This window comes from Talpa europaea, assembly GCF_964194135.1.
Source record: "Talpa europaea genome assembly, chromosome: 2".
Classification (NCBI taxonomy): domain Eukaryota; kingdom Metazoa; phylum Chordata; class Mammalia; order Eulipotyphla; family Talpidae; genus Talpa; species Talpa europaea.
In genome coordinates this window covers 85139268-85161799 of record NC_140068.1, presented here as the reverse complement: position 1 = coordinate 85161799, position 22532 = coordinate 85139268, and the positions used below count along the sequence as shown (strand labels likewise).

Sequence of the window (22532 nt, the reverse complement as noted above, 5' to 3'; positions counted from 1 at the left end):
ACAAAAAGCAACAGGGAGGGAGGTGGCAGACATGGGGCTCATTCAGGAGCTGATATGTTTCACCAGACTTACAATATTTTCAGAGAATATTTCTGTAATGTATTTTAATTGCTCATTCATGAGTGGTTCAACCTCATCAACTCTGAAGCACTAAAACAGATCCTTTTGCAAGAAATGGATTTAATAGAAGGGCATGCATGCAAGACAGTGTTGGTTCAGAGAACTGAGTTTTACAATGAGAGCTTTCCGGAACCCGGAGCTTTCCGGAAGCATGAGGCACTTTACAAGTGAAGCAGACCACACCGCGGAGCCATGTTTTTTCCTGCCTCCTCTCCCCTTAGGAATGTACTACCAGATGCCTGGTAATCACTGCTGATTGCAAACTGAGGGCCTCAGGGCCAAGCAGGCCCACGGTATAATTTATGGATTCGTGGACTGTCCTTTTTAACAGTTTTGAATCCTACTGCTTATTTTAGGATATACTCAGCAAAGAGCAGGGGCTGAATTGTATGTCATACAATTGGGCAGAAAACCAGTATTTTTCATTTTCTAGAATTTGGACACAGCACTGTGGCATGAAAGGTGGGACATATGTTCATGTCTGTGTGTGTGTGTGTGTGTGTGTTATGTAAAGGTTTATGCCTCAGTTAATGCGTGTGACAGAGGGACAGATCCACCTCCTGTGGCCCTCTGGTGAAGCTTCCTGCATTATAGCAACCAACACAATGACTCCTAAGGGATCCCTAGGGAAGTGGGTGGAAGTTCGTGGTTTCTTGTCCCATTGTAATTGTGAATATGAGAACCACACCTTCTCCTGAGTGCCTTGCTTTCCTTGGCAGATGGTGTCAAGAGGACCAAGTTAAAATTCTGCCACAATCCCCTGATTTAACTACAGGAACCAAATCAGTCAAAGCCATTTTTTTTCTCTGACACTTAATTTTTCTCTCCCCCACCACCTTCCCATATCTACTCCTGATTCAACAAATCCTCCAACCTAGTCTCTGGCTCTGTCTTCTCAGTACTGAACTCCACCCAAAGTCCTTCAGACCTAGAGGATTTTATAAACTAGCAATGATTTCTTTTAGGAACTTTATGAGCTATCCATTTGGGATAACAATGTGTGTTTTCAGGCAAACATAGGCTCTCTCCATCATTTGAGAATAGGAAGAAATAAAGTTCATTTACTTGAAACATCATTAGGGCTTCCATCTGCCTCACCTCCCCTTCCCCGTGAAGAAAAGAGAGGCAGAAGGACAGCTCAAAATTACAAATAAAAGGAAGCGATTTTAGAAAGTTAATATATTAGAAGGACACTTTTGAATCTTAATAAGTGGTTGAGTTTCAGCCGCTCTTGTCCAGTCTTCCTGATGACTGGGCCCCATTTGGGTTCTCACCCCTTAAAGAGACCATAGAGCCCACATTTCCAGAGTAACCCTATATTTTTATTCTGTCTTATTTTCTCCTTGGGATCAGACATTGATTTGGAATCTGTGATTGCTGCAGCTACAGCACATGATTAGCTTTAATATGGATGCAATTTTAATAAATATTTGTATTTTCATGAAATGTACACACACACACACACACACACACAATTCACAACCAATTCAAATCCTTGGGGTAAAAGCTGCACCCTCCGTTCATCAAGGTAATATCATTCGGTGCATAGACTAGCCAGCTGTAAAACGTTTTTCTGGAAGATTCCCAAATGGTTGGAATAAGCACCGATTCGATCACACAAAATTCTTAATGCATGTCGGTCTGGGGAATTGAGGACTGAAAGAACTAACACAAAGAGAGCCACACAACACACCAAGTCCTCCATGCCTACACTAACAACAATGATAATATACAATGCTATGAGATTATTAAAATCTGTTCTATAATGCACAGAGAAGTACCTGGTTAAAGTTGTTAAATAACAATATAAGACAGTTGGAGTCTGTTTTCAGTGCAATATATCAATTTGGCAATTCATGGATATAAAAATAGATACTTTTTGCTTTCAAATAGTGGAGCAAACTGAAATATGAATCTTTTCTGATCAATGATAAAAATGAATCCAGCTGCTTGATGTAGTGGACAGGATAGAGTTATCACACTTCCTCTGCACGCTCACTCACTTAGCTCAGACCTCACCATACCAAGGTAAATGCGTGTGTCCAGTCTCAGGATAGCCGTGTCTCTGCCCGGCATCTGTCGTACATATTGTTACCCACTTGAAAGCATCCTGAGGATGTAACTTCCTTTCTATTTCCCCTGTTGCTTTCCCCCACTTCTCACTTAGTGAAGACCAGGATGACACAAATCTTTCCCTGAAGCTCACTTTCAGGTTTCATTCTTGAGCCACTTTTTAATCCTCAGTATTGCAGGGTCTCTGCAATTAGATTAGATCATTAACATGGAAACCCTAAAATGGGGTCCTTAAAGCTGTTGATCTCTACTTTTTCCTTTTTCTTCATGTTTTCTTCCTTCCCCCATCCCTCTCTTCATTTTTCCTTCCTTCCCTCCCTCTATCCGTTTAGGCTTTCTAGACTTTACTGAAGCATTTCTAGGTACTAGCCTTTTATTTATTATTTTAATCAAAGCTTATCTTTGTGCCCAACATGTGAAAAATGAAAGTGTCACTTTGAAATTGTATTTTACAATATAGACAGAGAAGTTGGGCCTTGGAGTACATGAGCGTCATTTAAATACTATACACATTTGCTGTCACACAAGGATGGAGGTGGGACAGCAAAATAAAAGAAACAATTACTCTTAGTCTGTCTTTACAAAAGGAAGCCTCTTCCCTCATGAAAAGTCTTTTCAGCATCTGCTCCCAGGAGCCTGCAGAGAAAACATTTTGCCCATGGCTTTGAAAGGATCTCTTTTTCAGAACATCCATCGTTCCCAAGAAGTCACGTGGGTTGGGCCTTCCTGTTCTAGTTGAGCAAGGAGTAAGCACTGGATGTGTTTTCCAGGGATGAGCTGGTGGTTTCAGGGGTGGAAACATTGTATGTTCCTGAAAAACAGGGCAGCAGCTTAGCCTAAAAGATGTGCTTGGGGGTGCAAACCTCTTGACAGGTGGGATAGGGATGGTTCAGTCCAGGAGTCAGGTAGCTCGGCCATGCCTGCCCTCCCCCCGGACGCGGAAGCGCCGACAAGCACTAGCTTTTCACATAATCATCCCAGCAGCCAAACTTCTACCATGGCCAGGGAGGCCACTGCTGGCCACATGCCAACATGCCTGTGCCTCTCCACATGCCGCCGCATGCATGCATGTGCCTGGAAAATCACACGAAGGAACTTGCCTAGGCCCTTAGCTTGGTGATGGGTAAACTCTTGAGAGGAACTGGAAGGTGATGAGGGGAGGGGGAAGAGGAAAAAAAAAAAAAAAGAGAAAATTATGGAAGAAGAAAAGGCAGGACCAAAAGAGAAGCAGAAATCTTGGAGTGCCAACAAGAGTGTCTAGGGGTGGGGGGGGAGGGCTGTGTCAGCAGGAGGCAGGGACTAAGCCAGAGGTGGGGGTGCAGACTGTGAGTTTGGCAGAAGAAGGGACTCAGTGCCCACCCTACCATCAGATTGACGAACTGCTACAGCTAACAAGGTTGCCATCATTGCCCAGGGGGCCCTTTGGGGCTGCTGACAACATAAACCAAAGTTACAGTGACCATGGAACCCTCCAGTAGGCCAATGTGCAGCTGTGTTAATGACCCGGAAAGGCTATTGAGTGGCAACGACCAGGCTCTGGGGTCCTGCTACCTTGGGAACAGAGCTCTAACTCCTCGACCAGGGCAACATTTTGTTGGCCTAACACATCACCCAATTCTGACTCTAGAAAATCACTCATAGACTACTCACTTGGATAAAAATGGCCTACAGGCTCCTGTGACTAAGTGTTCAAATGCCTCTTGAAAATGTGCTCATTTCACAACAGATCCAGTCAGTGGCTTTCAAAATCAAAGTATTTTTCCAGTTTCATGAGTAGTGCATTAAACTGAAGCTGAAAACATTAAGTGCTCTGAAGTTTTATCAGTTAATGGCATTCTCAAAATTTTCTTTTGTAGGGAAAACCTTAGTCTGAGCTATGGACACATTTCTAGATACTTCATTTATGAAATCTTTTAGTTTCAAGAAGCTAGAAGGAATTCTGGTATCTGTTTTCCTGGAGCGCTGGTGACATGAAACAGGGGTTTCAATTTCTGAAACAAGGGTTTCAGAATAGCTGAGACCCATTGTCCAAAGCCAGTAATATTATTCATTTTAATACGTTCAAGGTGGAAATTTGAATTGTGCATGCTCCTAATAGAAATGTTAACTTGGGTGGTCTCTCATATATGTATGGAGTTTGATGATAAAAATCAATGTGAAAAACAAGCTCACTCCAAAAAAATGAAAGAAAATAAAAGGTTGGGGGAGGGAGACCCATGGCATGGGATCCTATTGTGGCATTTTCTAAATATATTCCTTGTTGGTGGTGATGGCAGATTCACTGGAGTAATAACACCTGAAGAGAGGAAAATCCTGTACTTCCAAAATACAAGCAAGGACGTAAACCAACATTATCTCAATAAAATATTAAATGTGTGTATGTGTGTGTGTGTGTATTCTTTGTTGCACCTGACCGAAGAACACAAACTTATTCCTGCTTAACATGACTAGAAAAACTCTATTTGACAAGGTCGGCAATTTACATTTTTATAGCTGATACACCATGACAGACAATTCTCTAAAGTTTGTCTTGATTTCCCAATCTTATTTTTCTTTTTTTTTTTTTTTTTCCAATCTTATTTTTCACGTTGAATATATTATGATCAGTTAAGCCGCCCACTGAAGGCAAATGACCTCTCTAACAGCTTCCTGGTGGTTTGGGAAAAGACAAATTCTTATATTTAACCTCTGGACCAAATGAGGCTGCCACAGGTAAATGACAAGAGGTGAGGAGTGGGAAATGTAGGTGTGAGCCACTCCCTCTGGGCAAATGTGTTGGGGGTTAACATGGGAGCATCTAAAGGTCGTTACATACCTGTTTTACCAAACAAATTGTTAAATCTTCTTGATATTGGGGAACTCATAGAAAATACAGGTGTAGATGAACCTAGGGATGTTGACTAGAAAAGAGACAAAAAGAAAATTATGTGTAAATGTGTTTGACCTTGGTCTTGTTTTCATCTCTAGAAGGATTAGTTTGCTGCCCTCTAGTGGTCACTGCCTGCATGTCTCCTCCCACCTCTTCAAAGAGAGAGCCAGGGTAAAGGAACATGAATTCACTTCAAGCAAAGCCATCAGGAGAGCCACCTTGAAACACTGTAATCTCATCATCAGTTTTAGGAAAATAACTATCAACTTTATGTTCCACTGTTAAATAGGGTTCTAGTATCTTCATAAATGTGCAAACAGACAAATAAATTTGAGACAATAATCTCTTTGCAAATCACAGAATTTGCCGTTGTTCAAATTGTGTTCTTTATTGACGAGTTTCTCTAGAGGGTGTTTCTCTTTGAAATTTGAATTTAACTTCCAATTGATTTTTTCTGTTCTATTTGAATGCCTATCAAAGCTCTGGGGACAGACTCTTCTCCTCCCTAGCTGTGCTTAATAGGCAGAATGAGATTAGGAGCAAAAAACAGTGGAATAATATATGCTATAACTAGCTATAGACAGAGGGGCTTGTGAAAGTCTCCATAAAGGAAATACTTACCTTTGAGTGCTGTGAAGACCATCTTGACCATGAAAACTTATTCAGCAAAGCTTCTTGCACCTGTAATGTTTAAAAGAAGCCAGGGTCAATTCAACAAACCACGCACACTTTAGACTTTTCTAAGAGTGTGAAACTATCACTGTTCTTACCTTCTGATCCCAGAGGCATCCAAAGAGTAAAATGAATAATCCCTGAAGAAAAATTTGGGAAGAAGTTCATTTTAATCATATTCTATCATCCAAGAAAAACAGTTTTATTAACCTGACATTGAATTGTACTATCTTTTTTTTACATCAGAGTTTATGGAATGAGTCCAGTAGATGATCGTATTAACAGGGATGCAATAGATCCATACCAAGGGATGTTATATGTTGTAAAGATAATTTTCATATTGTCAACTAGAGGTCCTGCTGGTTATGTTATTAAATACACCTCACACAGTTCTGATGTGGACTTGGGGCAGGGGGTGGAATAACCAATCCTAAGTAATCAAGGCCTATTGTAAAGACATTAGAAATGAGCCTTATAGCCTGCCGCCATGGACCCAGTAGAGGAGCTAGGATTTGCACAATCTTGGCATAACATCGAGGGGGCACATAACATCCAGATTCCTTGCCTCTTCACCAGCTCATGGGAGGCCCATTTTACTACCTCTCCACTGGGCGAGTCAGAATTAAACATCCCCTTCCTTGTGCTCCAAAGGCTTACAGCTATTCTAATAAATTGACTTGCATTGTAATTATTTATGTGTTTTAGGAGAGCAAAGGTGTCTTTTTCATTTTACTAAATCAGAGCAGATTGTCTACATTATAGAGAGCATTCATTTTATTATTACTCTGAAAATGGTTTTAGAAAATATGCCATGTACATAGCCTTTGTTTCATTCACCAAATGATCATGGAGTATCTACTCTGTGCCAAGTCTTTTTAGACACTAGAGATATAGTAATGAATAAAACAAACACAATCCCTAGCCTCAAAAAGGCAGAGCTCATACAGTGCTGGTAGAAACCAACTGGAGAGATTATTTGGTTTAACAGTATTTGTACTTAGAGGACATAAAAGACTGGATCAAGATAATGTTGAATAACAGCAAAATCCAGTAGTAAAGGTACTTTCCTCCTACTTGTATTAGAAGACAGTCACATATGTGACTGAATTATAATGCAAGTGATTAGAGACATGAAGTTCCATGGAATCAGAGGAATGTGTCCTTTCTATCTCATAGAGTTCTTGCAATTACCACTCTTTAGGGTTAATACTTCCTCTGGACTAAATCCTCCCCATTCCTACTCCTGTTTGTGTTTCTATCATTAGTTTGTCCCACCAGTGTGGATACTTCCTGAGAGTACTGCACCACATAGCTTACCTGGAAGGCATTGAGGAGAGTAAATACAATATGGAACACAGCATTGCTCCCCTGGAACACAGTGGCAAGACCAAAACCCCAGGTGAGCCCTAAGAGTGGTGTGAGGACCCCAATGCTCTTGCTGATCTGGAAGAGACTGCTTTTCTCCTGCTTGCTTGGCTTGTCCCCAACGGAAGGTCTCAGGATCTTCATGATGACCACGACAGTGATGGTCATGTTCACCACCACAATGATCAGTGCCGGGATGACAAAAGCAAGCAGGGCCTTCGTATCCTCCCAGTTGAGCCAACAGGCATTCTTCCTCGTGTAGACTTCCTGTGGCTGTGTGGCTCCCACAGTGATGACTGAGATGACGAGAGGGCAGCCATAGCCAAGAGAAAATGCAATTGCCTTCTGAATGGACTTGCTGGTGTCATGTAAGATGAAAACCAGGCGGTAGAAGAGCATGAGGCCCAGAGTCAGCATCCAGAAGAAGACACTGAGGTAGAAAAAATGGATGAAGAAGGTGGCGGCCACGCAGGCTGTCTCATTGAGTGGGTAGTGGTTGTCATGGATGGCAGCAGCCACTATGAACCAGGTGTCAGCCACCAGCAGGGAAGCAGCAATGTTCACTATGCAGATGTGGCGCATGTAGGAAGTCCGGTTCTTGGTCACTGATTTCCACACCACAGCTTCCACAATGAGACAGGCTGCTAAACTCAGGATGGAAAAGCACAACCCAATGTAGGAAATGATATCCAGCAGTATTTTCAGGAGCGAATCGGGGTCTGGGGAGTCAGGGGACATGAGGATGGAGAATGATGTTAAGTGGTCACAGCTGCAGGAGATGCTATCCCCATGGACTTCGTTAACATAGCAGCCACTGCTGTCCCAGCCCCCTGTGTAATTGGCAAGGTGAAAGTTCCAGAAGACACACTGTGGTGCCCCGCCTGAAGGGTTGTTGATTTTAAAAGTCATTGAAATCCTGAATGGCATGGTTATATTGTGGCTGACAGTGGTTGTCATCACTAAGCTATTTGCAAAACTCTGTCCTTGAGCATCCCGGCCAAGGATGGTTTTGAGAGTTGGGAAAGCCACAGTGACAATAGATGAATCTGGCTGCAGATTTCCCAGCTGGCACTCATCAATTGCCACGTTGCCCCAGAGGTCAGAGTCTGAGAAAACAAATCTCTGTGTGTAGATTTTGGGGCCAGATTTTATCACCATGCCTCTCATCTGCACATTGGTTTGAGAGATGGACAGGATGGTGCTGTCCTCTGTCCATAGTGCTCTGGAAAATCTTTCCACTGAATCCAGTAACAGTGAGCTCTGGTTGTTCTGTTGCTGTTGTAACTCCTTCCAGGTACTTAACATGGGCTTGTTGAGTATGACGTTAACCGTGGACAGAACATCCTGAAATTGACATGGCATGGGATCAAACCAAGCAAATTCTTTTCATTATAAAAGAAAAAATAACATCTCCATAGAAACACATTGAGTGGATACAAGTAAGAGAAAAAGAGAAGAAAACAATGAGGCATCACAGGTTGTGGGGATCTGTGGCTGACCTTCTTACAGCAGGAAGTAAGCAGAGGTCCCCAAGACTCCATGCCTAATTCAAACAACTAGCAATAGTGACAATGGGAACCAAACCCCAACACTCAGGAAGCCCATACAGCAGGTGGTAGTGATATTTATTAATTATTTTTAATGTATCTTTAAAAGTATAGGCTTTTTAGTGGGTAATATTTTACCAGCAAGGGTGGTCTCAGAAGACCCTCTCAAATTCAGAACATTAAATGGGCAGTGCCAGTGTTATCAAGCACATCTTACTTTGTTAAACAATCCGATTCTCCCACAAACTTGGGCTTGTCATTTTCCATTTCTGTCTTCCCCCAATATATTTTCTGTGCTCTTCTTTGTCTTGTTCTGGTCTCTGGACTACCATCCCTGTAGTTAATAGAATGTTGTCATTCCCCCCATGGCTGTCATCATACCCAGACTCATGAATGTGATCTTACTTGGAGATAGGGTGTTTGTAGATACAATTAAATTAAGGATCTTGAGAAGAAATCATCCTGGAGTACCTAGAGGGACTGTAAACCCAATGAGAAGGAGAAGATAAATGGAAAAAAAGAGAAGGCCATTTGAACACAAAATCAGAGAGAATGGAATGATATAGTCACAAGTCAAATCTTGGAACCAACTGAAGCGGGAAGAGACAAGGAAAAGGTCCTCTCCTGGAAACTTCAGAGGGAATATATTCCTGCAGATATCTTACTTTTAGGCTTCCAACCTCAAGAGCCATAAGAGAGGAAATTTCCATCATTGGAAACTGCCCAATGGGTGCTACTTTGTTACAGCAGCCCCAAGAAACATATATAACCTCCTTGCACTCTTATGATCCAAGCTGGGTTTGACCATTGGAAATACTGGCAAGAGTTCAGAGGGTGGGGCAAGAGTTCAGAGGGTGGGGAAAGAAAGAAGTTGAAATACATTTTTCCTGCTACCCATCACATTCCTCTTACCCACTCTACTCCCTTCAGCATATCTTGTGCTAAGTCTTTCCAAGACCATAGCTCCTGGGATTACTTGGAGGCTTCTGCTCTCCTGCGACTATGAATAACTACTGCGTTGCCTTTCTCCTTTAGTTCTCAGACAACGATGGCTCCCAAATCTTGCTGATTTCTGGGTGCTTCACCACATTTACTTCTTTATCTTTTAATGTTAGCTTTACCTCTATAGGCATCCCTTCATTAATATCTCTTCATCTGAACTCCTGTGGGTGAATAATCTTTCTTTCTAGAACCCTGATTCCTTCAAAACTTATGTTTAGTACAAGATCATTGAGAATATACCTTGTATATAATCTGAAAAACTTTTCTAGTTTTCCTAGAAAGCAGGTAAGAGTTTGTTCTATTTTTTTAAAAGATTGATTGATTGATTGATTGATTAATGCAAGAACCTGGGTACAGTCCAGATGCACGGGAGGGTGAGAAGATTCACCAGAGACAGAATGGGGAGCAGAACAGGCAGACTGACGAAATACACTGCTGAGGCGAGCAGTGGGTGCAACAGGAGAGGTCTTCAGTACCATGTGGGATTCTTTCAGGTTGGCCAGGATCGAACCAGCTCTGCAGAGGCTGCAGACAGCTTCACAGTGCGGGGCTCAACCTCCTGTACCACCAGGGGAGGCCCAAATTTGTTCTATTTTAATGAAGAAACTAAAACAGAGATTCACTAATATATTTTTTAGGGTCTCCACATGAATACTGAGAACTCTCCCTAACACCCTAAAAGCTAAAGCTGGCAGTGAATTTTGTGTGACAATAATGTCTCAGAGTGTTGCTCTGGAAAAGAGAGGGAGGAAGGTGCAATAGTTTGGAGTTAGGTTTCTGGATCACAAGCTCTGAGGGGTGCAAGGACAAGACCCTTAAACTCCCGTGAGGCTTAAACAAACTCACCGTCATCATTTCTGTTGTCACTTGGGTTGGAACGGTTGAGAGCAAATCAAGGATGTCGATAACAGCTCCCAAGCTCCCAGGCGAAGAACTGACTTCATTTTCCATCTTGCTTGTGCTAGTGGAAAGCTCCTTTAGGTATGTAGGGAGCTGTTCATCCTGAGAGGGGCTCTTAACCAAAGCCTAGTAAGTCAAAAGGCGACATAGACAAGCAGAAAAGTGCCAATTGGTCAGTCATCAAATTCGAGGGACCCATCCATGACAAAAATCTGTCACATCTATCTATACTTTCACTTTTTCTCTATGCCTATAAGTATATCCCGTAAGGTAACTTGCTTATCTCCTAAACTATCTATGTGTGCTCCCCAGAATGGAGTTAGACCTTATACATAGAAGGGTAACTCTCTACCAATATCATCTTGCATTTTAATTTTAATACCTTTCCAATTAAATTATAAACTTCTCGTCAACATGAACCATGTGTTATACTAATTTATCTCTCTTTTAATGCCTAACATAGTACATGTCATATACTCAACATAATAGTAGGTATCCAATAAATACAAGCTGAATAGGTCAAACTGATGACCAGTTAAACAAAAAAAGGAATGTAGATGTAATTGTTAGAAAGCTAGATTAAAGTTGAGTGAAATTGAAGGAAGACTTGGACAGTCTGTGTGGAAACATATTTACCACTCTGCTTTTTCTTATCATTTATATTACTGATTATTAGGATACACCTCGATTTTCCTGAGACTATTCTGGTTTATATCTGTTATCCTCATTTAATTTGCACCTACAACAATGCTCTGCACATTGTAGGTATTTTAGTAAATTTGGTGTAAGATGAAGAGATATAGAACATAATTAAATGAGCACAATTCAGCATCATCCCTTCTTAATTTTTCTTCCATGAGTGAGACTGTTTGAAAGGTTGTCTGAAGATGTTACCAAAACCTATAATCTTCTCTAGGTTCCACATCAGTATTTATTTATTGTAGCTCATGGAATGTTAGGAGTCTCTAAGTCCCCCAAATTAAAGGTGAGGTGATATTTATTTATTTTGATGGAAAGAAAGGAATGTTCCCATACCAAAGAGCAATAACTTCTTTTCCAGATCAAAGAGGCAGACTAGTCCCTCTTCAGAACTGTAGGTTACCTCTAAGGATGAGGAAATCTCAGACCTACTGAAAAAAAAAACCTAACTATTTGGTTTTTTTGCATGATGAACCTTATTTTTTCATGTTACTCCTCTTTCTGAAAAGATTGGAGCTATTTGCTTGATATCAGAATCATTCAAAGGAAAGTGGTTAATGAAGATAATATGACCTGTCTTTGGGAGGAAATGGAAACAAAAAACTAAGAAATTGAGGTGAAGTTTGTACAACTGGCTCTGGAGGAGAGCACATGTGTTGTGCCTCTGTATTTGTAATTTTTTAAATATTTTATATATATATATATTTTACATCATTGTTCATTTTTGTACAATGTTTGCTTCCTACTTTCAGATATAGTCCCTATAAATTCCCACCACCAAGTCACCCGTCAACCATCAGTACAGTCTCTTGCACTTTTCCTGCCCCTGTTTTAATCCTTCTCCTTCCCTTTCCTCTGCTGAATGTCTCTGATTTAAAGTTGAAACCATCCAATATTTGTAAAATTTTTAAGAAAATTTTTTAATCATCTCTAGGGTCACATCTTCTTTAGAAATAAACAAAGTAGCTTTGAAAGCAACATGAACCAGCCCAAGGCCCTGAGTGCTGAGCATTACAATAAGCCAGACTTATCTTCCCACTAAGAACTGAGAATCAAAGTTTAAAGGATCACCTTGGCCTGCTTAAGCAGGTTATTTATTGGGACTGAGACACAGTTGTTGCTCTTCATCTTCCACTGGGAGCCTATGCATTTGTAGGTTACTGTTCCACCGACCAGCCCACCGGGGCCTCGGGGAATTTTGGAGAACTGGCACAGCTTCTGAACAACTTTCCCAGGCTCCCCGATGCCTATTATGGGATCTTGGCATGTGATGTTTCCCCCTGCATTGCAGACATGGAAATAAAAGGGACAAGTGGATGGATAAGGGACAGTGAAACAGCGTCAGACCTTGGTGGAATTTTGCCTCAGTTCATGTTTCTCTTTACCTTTAGAGTTACTCAACTTCTTTGTTTCACCCAGATTTTCTAAAACCTCTTACTATTTTTCATGGCACTGTGACTTTACTCTCACTTGCTTTTCCTAGTAGAATTTATTTTCTCCGTGCTTCATTCCTATCTTCAGTCTCCAGTAATCTACTCTCTGCTGTCTATAAAATCCAAGATATGGAAAATAATTAAAGCTTGATGTGAACCCATCCAGATTAGAGATGTTGAGTTTATCAGGAGTCCAAAGGAGATAATGCCTGAGTCCAGCATTTCTCAGCTCCATTATAGTAGAATCAGCTGTGAACTTGGACAATGCCTGTGTACAGCTTCACACCAGCCTGACTAAATCAGAAACTCTCTGCTGGGATTCAGGCAGCAGACTCTTTGTCCCTGCCCTGCTCTCTCCCTACCCCACCCCCCATTTTCTAGTGTGCATCCCAGGTTGAGAAATGCCACCTTAATCCAAAGACATCATTAGATATTCCAGACATTCTCGACTTGAGTATCCTAAGTAATATTCATGTTTGCTTTTCTAGTTTCCCTTACAGGTCAATCTATTCACCTCTACTAACATCAAACTTGAATGAGAAAATGTCATTTGTTGCAGAATCTAATCTCCAGGGGACCCTGATTCTGAGCAGAACTATCTTCCACCAACAATTTCATTTAGCATTGAGATCTCAGCCATTGGATACCAATATTCTATTGGTAAAATTCCATGGAACCAGACTTGAAAGAGGAGAATAAAAAAGTGAGGAATATGTGTTGATGTCTGGGCTAAGATGGGGGACAAGGAAGAGATGACCTTCGCTGCTCCTGGAAAAGGTGTATCTGGGGGGTCAGAGAGGCAACTCAGAGACAGGGAACTGATTCTAAATTGCTTCCTGCTCTGGTGTTAACTAACATGTGTGAAAAGGACCACACATCCTTTTCACACATGTTAGTTAACACTCCATCAACTCAAACAGGCTGGTGACACAGCCATGAATCCTTCAGGTATCAGGGGTTCTATGACTGGGACAAAATCTTAGTGAAGGCATTGCTTATGGTAGAACCTCAGAATCATCTGTTATGCACTTGACCTTCCATCACTGACGAGAGCTGTTAGCATGAGCTATGGCAGAAATGGCTTCCGAATCATGACCCTTACCTTGAATATACTTTGCAGGGCGATATTGACTCAGTGATGACTAAGATAGTCACCAAGTCTTCAAACTAGCTATTTTCATGTCACTCTGTCTTAGGGAAACAGTGCCAGTAGGGTAACCCTGCCTTTGCTGGAACCCACTAAGTGTTCTCAGACTCACACAGATACCGTCTCTTAAGGAGCATAGCCTCCTAGACTCAGCTGACATATAACTTCATCTACAAGTCCTTCTTGATCACTTCCTCCCCACCAATCACCAGGGCAGCTTCTTCTGACCGTCCACAACATGTCTAGTTGTGATATATTTATATATCATGTATATCTCTCCCAGGCTCTAGGCTAGAAAATGTGGCTTGTTTCCAAATCCCCCATACTTAGCCTAAGACCTGCCACACGATGGTGCTCAACATTTGTTTATTGAAAGAATGAATGAATCCCTCCCTGCTCATGACTGTGAGGTTTTAAAGTAATTTAAAATTCTCTCACCAGGAACCAGATGAAGCTTCATTGAGGGGCTCCGGACTGAACCATTAGCGGCATTGGTAAAGAGACAGACCACATCAACATTTTTTGGACACCAAGAAACCAATCTTGCCGAGAAGTTGTATTTGTAGCACACTTGCTTTCCATTAACTTCTTTTGCTAAGGTAGAATTATTGAAAGGATTAAATCACAGCATGAGTGTTCAAAGCACAGATTTGTTAAAATGATCCAAATAAGCATAAACTTACACATTTTCCCCTGGAATGTGACACATTAATTTTTAATGTGGTTATACTAATTTACTTTATGCCTATAGCTCTTAGAATAAATCCACATTTGCATGTGCACTAGCCAAAACTTTACCTTCACCACTGTAGATGCCAAATGTGTGCCCATGCTGCTTTGTATAGTCATAATACCACCTCCCTATCTCAATCCCATCATACTCTATAAATTTATCCTATCCTGCTTTCACCTGATTAATTTAGAGACACCTTTTTATGCACCTGTCTTTTCCACTGGATTTTAAGGTCTTAGGGAGGAAGTATTTGTCTTATCCATATTTGTCCCGGTACAAAGTTTAATACATGGCACATAGAAAACACTGGATACATGCATACTGAACACAGAATATCGAGATTTTGAAAACTTTAATGTCTATACTGGTGCCCTATCCTTTACCAGTCTTTAATGAGTCCCTGCTCTTCTGAAACTCCAGTGTTCTTTCTGTCTATATTTCTCATTCTGGATAGTTAGTGCTATATGCCTAACCTTTTTTTTTTTTAAAGATTTATTTATGCATATGAGAACCGGGGTACAGGCCAGATGCATGGGAGGGTGAGAGGATTCACCAGAGACAGAGTGGGGAGCAGAACAGGCAGCTCTACTGAAATCACTGCTGAGGGGAGCAGCAGGTGAGACAGGAGAGGTCTGCCGCACCATGTGAGATTCTGGCCGGCCAGCAGGGATCAAACCCGCGCTGTTGCAGAGGCTGCCAACAGCTTCACAGTGCGGTGCTCAACTGCTTACGCCACCAGGGAGGCCCAATATATGCCTAACCTTTTATGATATAAGCCTTTCTAGATATTAATATATGTGCCCCACTTCTATGTCTCCTTTCCCTTGCCTCTTATAGTGTTTGGCATTGAGCAGTTTCTCATGAATAGTTCTTGAAAGAATGAGGGCCACCCTGGTGGCACAAGGGGTTATGAAGCTATCCGCAGCCACTGCAGCATGAGGTTCAATCCCTGGCCAGGGAATATCCACATGGCGCAGCAGACCACTCCTGACTCACCTGCTGCTCCCCTCAGCAGTATATTTCAGTCAGTCTACCTGTTCTGCTCCCCACTCTGTCTCTGGTGAATCCTCTCACTCCCCCACACCTCTGGCCTGTACCCCAGTTCTTGTTTGTATAAATAAATAAATCTTAAAAAAAAAAAAAAAAAAACAGTGTGCTGGTAAATACCCCACTGAGTCCTAGAGCAAGTTAGGATTAATTAGGCAGCTGCAGGGACCGTGCAGGAAGGGACTTCAGGAGAGTTAAAGCGGGTTCTGAGATAAGGCAAGAAAAGGAGTAAGGGAAGCTCCAGTGATAAGGGTAACAAATTCCAAAGGGGGGCAATCAAATACCCCAGGACCATGGATAGTGGATGTTCCTGGACAAGGGCAATAAAAAGGGATTCTCTCATAAGGGCTGTGAAGCAGGAAGAGTCCAAGCACAGTAGCAGAGTGAGTGAGACCACTGAGAACTAACCCATCACAAAGACTGTTGGGGTTTAGAAAAATTAGGGAAAGAACGTCTATATTCCCTGAGGCACGACTCCACTCTGACTTCCTTGCCCCTCCCTGCCCTGGTCCCCTCCACCCCCAGCCTGGGAGTCCCACTTTATTTCTGTTCCTTTTCTCCTTAATAAACTTTTTCTTTGTCTAAACAAATCTGCCTCTTTTCACTTGCTTGCCAGAGTGTCAGCGAAGTTCCTGCTGAGGCTTCGTGAGACACCAACCCGTCGTGGTCTACTGGTTGGGGCTCAGCATTGCCACTGCAGCCTGGGGGTCCATTCCTGCCTGGGAGACTAGGCCTGAAAACCTGAAATTATGGTATCACTATGAAGATACCTGTGCTTTGAGATTTGGAGGTGTCATCTCATATTTGGTTGACCTTAATCTGTAGGAATCTTGAGGAATCTGGATTGAGGGTACAACCTACCAAAGAGGATTTGAATATTTTTGTAGATGCCTTTAGTTGCTATCAATGGACCACTTTAAATTAATTATCCTTTAGCTTGGAGTCTCTGAACCACATAGACAACATAAATTCAAAGCCCAAACCTGGATGAAGATGAAACAGTTGTCATTCTTAGGGGATGTTTTTACTCACACATTCATGAGGCCAAACTTTACCAGATGATTTTTGTTTTCCTAGTGCGTTATTTTACAAAGTGTGCCACTCTTTGAATATCTTGACTATTTATCATGGAGTGGGGAACAAGGCTTTTCCTTTTATGCCCTTTAGAGCCTTAGACTGGAGATTCCAGGTTTCCGATATTAGCGAATGCTATCAGGGAAGTTCCAGCATGACCTAAAAAGTTACTGCTATTTTTCTTTTCCTCTTTGGTCTTTGGTTATTTTTCCCACTTTGTTGCATGTTAAATAGTGCATTTAAGAGGATTTTTGGGTACGTTGGTAGCACACCGATTTGTAGCCTGGACTAAAAGACTATCAGAATATCGATTCTACTATATTGAAGAAGTAGAAGGCCTTTGAAGCAACAGCTCCTGCTAAAAAGAATGGTCTTTTTAAAAAAAAAAAAATTTAATTTTTTTAAATTTTATATATTTTTACATCATTTTTCATTTTTGCACAATGTATGCATTTTCATTTTGGTTATAGCCCCATACAATTCCCACCTCACCCCTTGTTTTGATCCTACTCCCTTCTTCTCTCTCCCCTGCCCCACGTAGTGTGTCTCTGATTTATAGTTGCTTGTTTATTTTTACTTTATTATAATTAGTCTTTTTCCTTGCCCCTTATTTAGGTTTTCTAAATTCCTACTATGAGTAAGACCATCCGGTATTTTTCTTAAAAGAATGGTCTTGACCCTCACAGACTCTCAAGATTTTTGAAGGACATAAAGTCTCCTGGGATTCTGTGCTCTTCCATTCTGTCTTTGATGCAATCCGGATGTCTCTTGGCCCTCATTTTAAAAGTCTTTAAGACTCCACATATATGAAATAATATGTCCGGACAATTTAATTGTTGGCATCTTACCAGCAGGAAAGAACAAGGAATCCACTTGGAAAGTTACTTTGTAGTCTTCATCCTCTTCTATGCAGCACTTTAACTGACGGTAACCTTTACAGGGGACAGCATCTTCCAAAGGGTCTACCATGATGTTGGATTCCAGAGGCAGCGGATGGACGGTGACGTCTTTGGTGGTGATACTGTATGAGTTCTTATATCTAAATATGCAGTGGTAGGTCCCTAAGAGGAAGAGGGCAAAAATGAGATGGAATAAAATAATCACTAAAGAGTGTAAAGAAAAGAGAGGGGGGAAGCGAGGAGGGATGGGGAGATTGTGAGTTGTTGGGACAACGTGACCTGTGAGCCCTGGATGGAGTTCATTCTCTCTCTTTTTTTTTAAAGATTTATTTACTTTTATACAAGAAGGAGGGCACAGGCCAGATGCGCGGGAGGGTGAGAGGATTCACCAGAGACAGAGAGGGGAGCAGAAAAAGCAGACTGACAAAATACACTGCTGAGGGGAGCAGCGGGTGAGACAGGAGAGGTCTGCTTTGCCATATGGGATTCTCGCCGGCCGGCTGGGATCGAACCCATGCTGCAGAGGCTGTGGACAGCTCCACAGCGTGGCGCTCAACTGCCTGCGCCACCAGGGAGGCCCCTTGGAGTTCATTCTTATCTAGAAAAGTTCAGTCCATCTCCTGTTCTGTTCCCCACTCTGTCTCTGGTGAGCCTTCTCACCCTCCACATCTCTGGCCTGTATCCCAGTTGTTGTATGCATAAAAAAATAAATGTTTAAAAAAAAAAAAGAAAAGCTTAAGATAAGAGAGTGGTTGATCTTACAAACTGGAAAGAGAAGGCTGGATCAGAACAACCTGCACACCCAGGGCTTTGGAGGCAGAGAGGATTGTGGAGAGCACTTGGGTTGAATTTCATGAAAGGACCTTTTCCCTTTGGACTTTCCATTAGCCTTCAAAGGGTGAGCCACCATTGGAGCAGTTGCCATGAAAACAGCATAGTGCCTACAGTTAAGTAAGACCCTTTAATTTTCTTTGCTTTTCTTCTCTGAGCTCTAGCTGGCATTAGCTCTCCAGAGAGAAAACATGTAGAACAAGGGGAGAGAGGAACCCCTTTCAATTCCTGTTGGGAGTGAGGGGACATTTACATGGAACATAAAAGGAAAGCATCATTGATTTAGATGAGAGCAGATATTTTTTTGGTACCTGAGTATGAGACTGTGATATGACAGTTTGATATGACTGAACACCATGACTTCTAGTTAGTGCCCAGGACTGGAAGAGAGCAACTGAACAGAGCAGGTGTGAGTTCAACACCAAGAAAGGTACTTCCCTCTCCTGACTATCTCCTGACTATCCAGCTTTTCCTTTCTGCAAATCTCCCTATGCCTTATATGCAAAAAACAAGGTAGGCCTGGATCTCAAGGATCTGAACAGATTCAATCATTTAGTTAATGAATGGCTTCAAAGTGGAGTGGTTAAAGTTGGCCCATCAAGAGAGTCTCAGTTTCATCCTGGCACTGTCATTTACCGGATTTATAGCCTCAGGTAGTTCAGGAGGAAACTGGGCTCCATTTTCCCCATCCGTAACTAAGGACCACTAATAACACTATTTCTAAGTTTTTTGTTTTAAATGAGTGAATATATTAAATGCTTAGCACAGTGTCTAGTACACAGTAAAGGCTAAATAAATGTCAGCTATTATTATATTAGCTTATCAACTACTCTTTCATTTCAAAGATTTTCATAACCTCCCAACATAAGCAATGTATAGAGAAAAATGGGAAATAAACATGTTTCTTTCTTTGGAACTAGGTAGGTAAAGCTTTTAGATATTTTTTTTTAACTACCATTTTTAAAAGTCTCAATAGTTTGGTAAAAGTAATTTAAAAAACAATCTTCTTAATGGCTAGAACACTGGCTTTAGAATCAGGAACTAGTTCCAATTCTGGCTCTACAACTTAAGCCTACATATATTTATCACCAGTTTCCACATTGTTAAAATGGAAATAGTAACATCTTTGCCCCAAAGTCCCCCCCCCATAGTGCATCAGTGTAGTAACATATTTAATGCAAACTGGTTAGAAAGGCATGGTCCAGTATTACAGGGCGCCCCAGAACCCCAAACCTTTCAACTCTAAATAAGTTCTGCCATCTGCTGCATCAAGACAAAACCTACTCTAGTGCATAAGACTTTTAATGGAAAGGAACTTTAATACAATTAGTGTGCAATAAAGAGAAGGAAAGTATATAGTTTCTAATCAAGCACCTGAAGTCACCCATCTTCTTGTAAGTAAATGCCCATTAAAAGGGGGCAGAAGGGGCCTAGCACATCTGGGAGAGAAGGGCAAAATTAAAATCAAGATATGGCCTCCTCGGTGGCGCAGCGGTTGAGCGCTGGGTTGCGAAGCTGCCCTCAGCCTCTGCAGTGCCCGATCGATCCCCGGCTGCTCCCCGGCCTCCGGAGGAGGGTCCCGCATGGCACTCAGACCTCTCCTGCCGCCCGCTGCTCCCCTCATCAGTGTGCTTCGGTCCTTCTGCCTGCTCTGCCCCCTACTCTGGCTCTGGTGAATTCTCTCACCCTCCCACACTTCTGACTGTACCCAGTGCTTGTATAAATAAAATAAATAAATCTTTAAAAAAAATTAAAATCAAGATAAAGGCTGCCATTATTAACCTCCCTATGGGTCTCTCACCTCACATCACTTTCAACCAGTCCAAGACCAAGAAGTAAGCACAGCCTCTTCACATGTCTCTCTGCTCCATGTGCCTCCTCCAGGTCTCCTTCTTGCTCTCTCTATCCTTCCCCCTTCCTTTCTGCTGTCTCCTCTATAGCTTCTCCTCTCTGCTCAGCTCCACCCTCCCTCGGGTGGTGTAGGGGACTGGAATCTCCCTGTCTTGGGGCCCATCCTATTACACCAGGATAGGCTGTGTGGAGGACAACTCCACTGCATGTCAGGGGTCCAGGGGGCAGAGCAGGGCATCTGGTCTCTCACTCACCATTCCACTCTCTGGTGGAGGTCTCGACTGCCAGCACGGACTCTGCTCCATCAGGATAGTTCCTTGAGGTATAAAACTTTTCATATATTTTAATTCCAGCAGAAGTGTTCCAGTACACCTCATCATAGTTACTCACATCACTGATGCACTTTAGAGAAAAGTTTTGTCCCTCAGAAACAGAAATTGAGTCCGGGGTTATTGTAAGGTTGGCTGAAAGAATGCAAACAAAACAGACAAAAGAAAACCAACAACAGGCACAATGTTTAGTTTTTCTGGTCACATCGACATATGAGTTAAAACAAGGTAGAGACAGAAAGAGTGGCCCATCCTGGCTCTACTGTGTCAACGCGGGGTTGGTACCTTGCTGCTCCTGGGCTTTACTTGTTTCTAGGCTGTTCGCGGTGGTGCTCTGAACTGAACTCATTTCCATCACATGCCTTAGGTACTCGTGCACTTCCCCCTTGTGGCTGGAATTATCTCCTGATGATTAGCAGGGCGAAAGGTTGCAAACTTAGGGATGTTAACTTAATCCAAGGTCCCCTCCAACCTCTCCCATGATACCACAGGGGAGAGTAAGTGGCTCAATTTGTGTAACACATTCATTCTCATTAAAATACCTTTAAAAAATAATGCCATGTTGCATTTAAATTTTTCTCTTTCCATGTCTCTTTTCCTTTTGTGAACTCCTCATGGGCTGGACTCCTTTGCATCTCTAACACTTAGCCTCATGTAGTACACAGTCAGGGCTCCTAAGAAGAGTGACTTCTGGAACTCATTTTGAAGTAGGGGATCATAGAGTTTATTATCCAAATAAATACACCTGGACTGTAACCAAGCTGCATTGGTACTCAAACTGCAAAACTTGCTACATTCATTTCTCTTTTGAAAATTTCCTCATAGGTTTATGAGAAATTATTCATCAAAGATGTTAATAAGAGCCTCACAAATATAAAGGCCTTTATGAATGTTCCACTATTTTTGCCCCTGGTTCTATCTTTTCGCTCCCCTTTGACCATGTCTTTGACATGGTTGACATATCAAAATGTCATTCACTTCTGTGTCCTATAGGTGACAAATTTCCTGCCTTGAGTTCAAGGCTGGCTCTTTGCTCCATCAGTTAACATCATATTCTTAGTCACAATCAAAAGAAATCAGGGAGGGACTCCCCTAGTGGCACAGTGGTTGAGCGCTGAGTTGCAAAATAAATAAATAAACAAATAAATAAATAAAAGAAATCAGGGATTTCCATACTAGCCTTTAGAAGTTGGGATTCACATGTTGAAATCTAGCCCTAAGTCACAAGTCTGGTATAATGTGTCCTTTGCCTGGCCCTCACTGGCTATAGGGATCTGCAATGGCTTCCTATGGCCTAGCTGTTTCTGAGATTAGAAGGGAAAAGGCTGATGGGACCATGAACCTGGTTGCCTTGATTCACTAATGAGCTTCAAATAACCAGACTGGTGGTTTTCAGCTGCCCCTCAGACAGCCAAAAGCCCACATAATCAAACAGCTCTCAGAATTAAAACTTGGGGTGAATAATTGTTCTCACTAGAAAACTAAAACTTGTTCAAAAGACTCATGAACTCTTCTATGGGAAGAATGTTTTCAGAGGAACCAGGTTTTGCTCTGTGTAAAGATGCTAAATCATGGTAGACAATGTGAACAAGAGTCACAAGTTTTGTTGATATCAATCCTTTCTCCAAATTGTTCGAGGGGGCAGGGGGCTGACGATTTATCTAAATAGCTCATTTTTGTACAATAGATGTATTGTCAAGCCATGGATTAACTCCCTGAATGCATGGAGGCTGACACCCTAACACTAGGTTTTAAGAAAAGAAAGCAGCTATATTGCAAATTGACTAGCAAGGAGGCAAGAGGTAAACTCAAATCTGCCCCCTGATTTAGGGAGTGGGTGACTGACATTGAAAACAAGAGTTAAATTTCGTTGGCTACAGGCAAAGACTTGTGGACTGGACTAAAGTTCTTTGGCTTGTTATAGAGAAATTTGTACATGGA

At 41.9% G+C, this 22532-nt stretch overlaps 1 protein-coding gene across 2 annotated transcripts in view; it reads right to left on the bottom strand.

The window, feature by feature from the left end:
* Nucleotides 1-2924: 2924 nt before the first annotated feature.
* ADGRF5 (adhesion G protein-coupled receptor F5) overlaps nucleotides 2925-22532 on the bottom strand; it is a gene marked incomplete at both ends in the record, with an annotated part of 54061 nt that continues 34453 nt past the window's right edge. Inside the window, 11 exons of one of the 2 annotated variants that reach the window (XM_084256575.1) lie at nucleotides 2925-3004; nucleotides 5009-5093; nucleotides 5684-5743; nucleotides 5833-5874; nucleotides 7052-8443; nucleotides 10495-10674; nucleotides 12319-12527; nucleotides 14266-14421; nucleotides 17530-17742; nucleotides 20517-20726; nucleotides 20877-20996. In XM_084256575.1, the coding sequence (XP_084112701.1) occupies nucleotides 2925-3004; nucleotides 5009-5093; nucleotides 5684-5743; nucleotides 5833-5874; nucleotides 7052-8443; nucleotides 10495-10674; nucleotides 12319-12527; nucleotides 14266-14421; nucleotides 17530-17742; nucleotides 20517-20726; nucleotides 20877-20996 (2747 nt within the window). The remainder of the gene's footprint in view (nucleotides 3005-5008; nucleotides 5094-5683; nucleotides 5744-5832; nucleotides 5875-7051; nucleotides 8444-10494; nucleotides 10675-12318; nucleotides 12528-14265; nucleotides 14422-17529; nucleotides 17743-20516; nucleotides 20727-20876; nucleotides 20997-22532) is intronic. The other variant, XM_084256574.1, reaches the window with a different exon arrangement.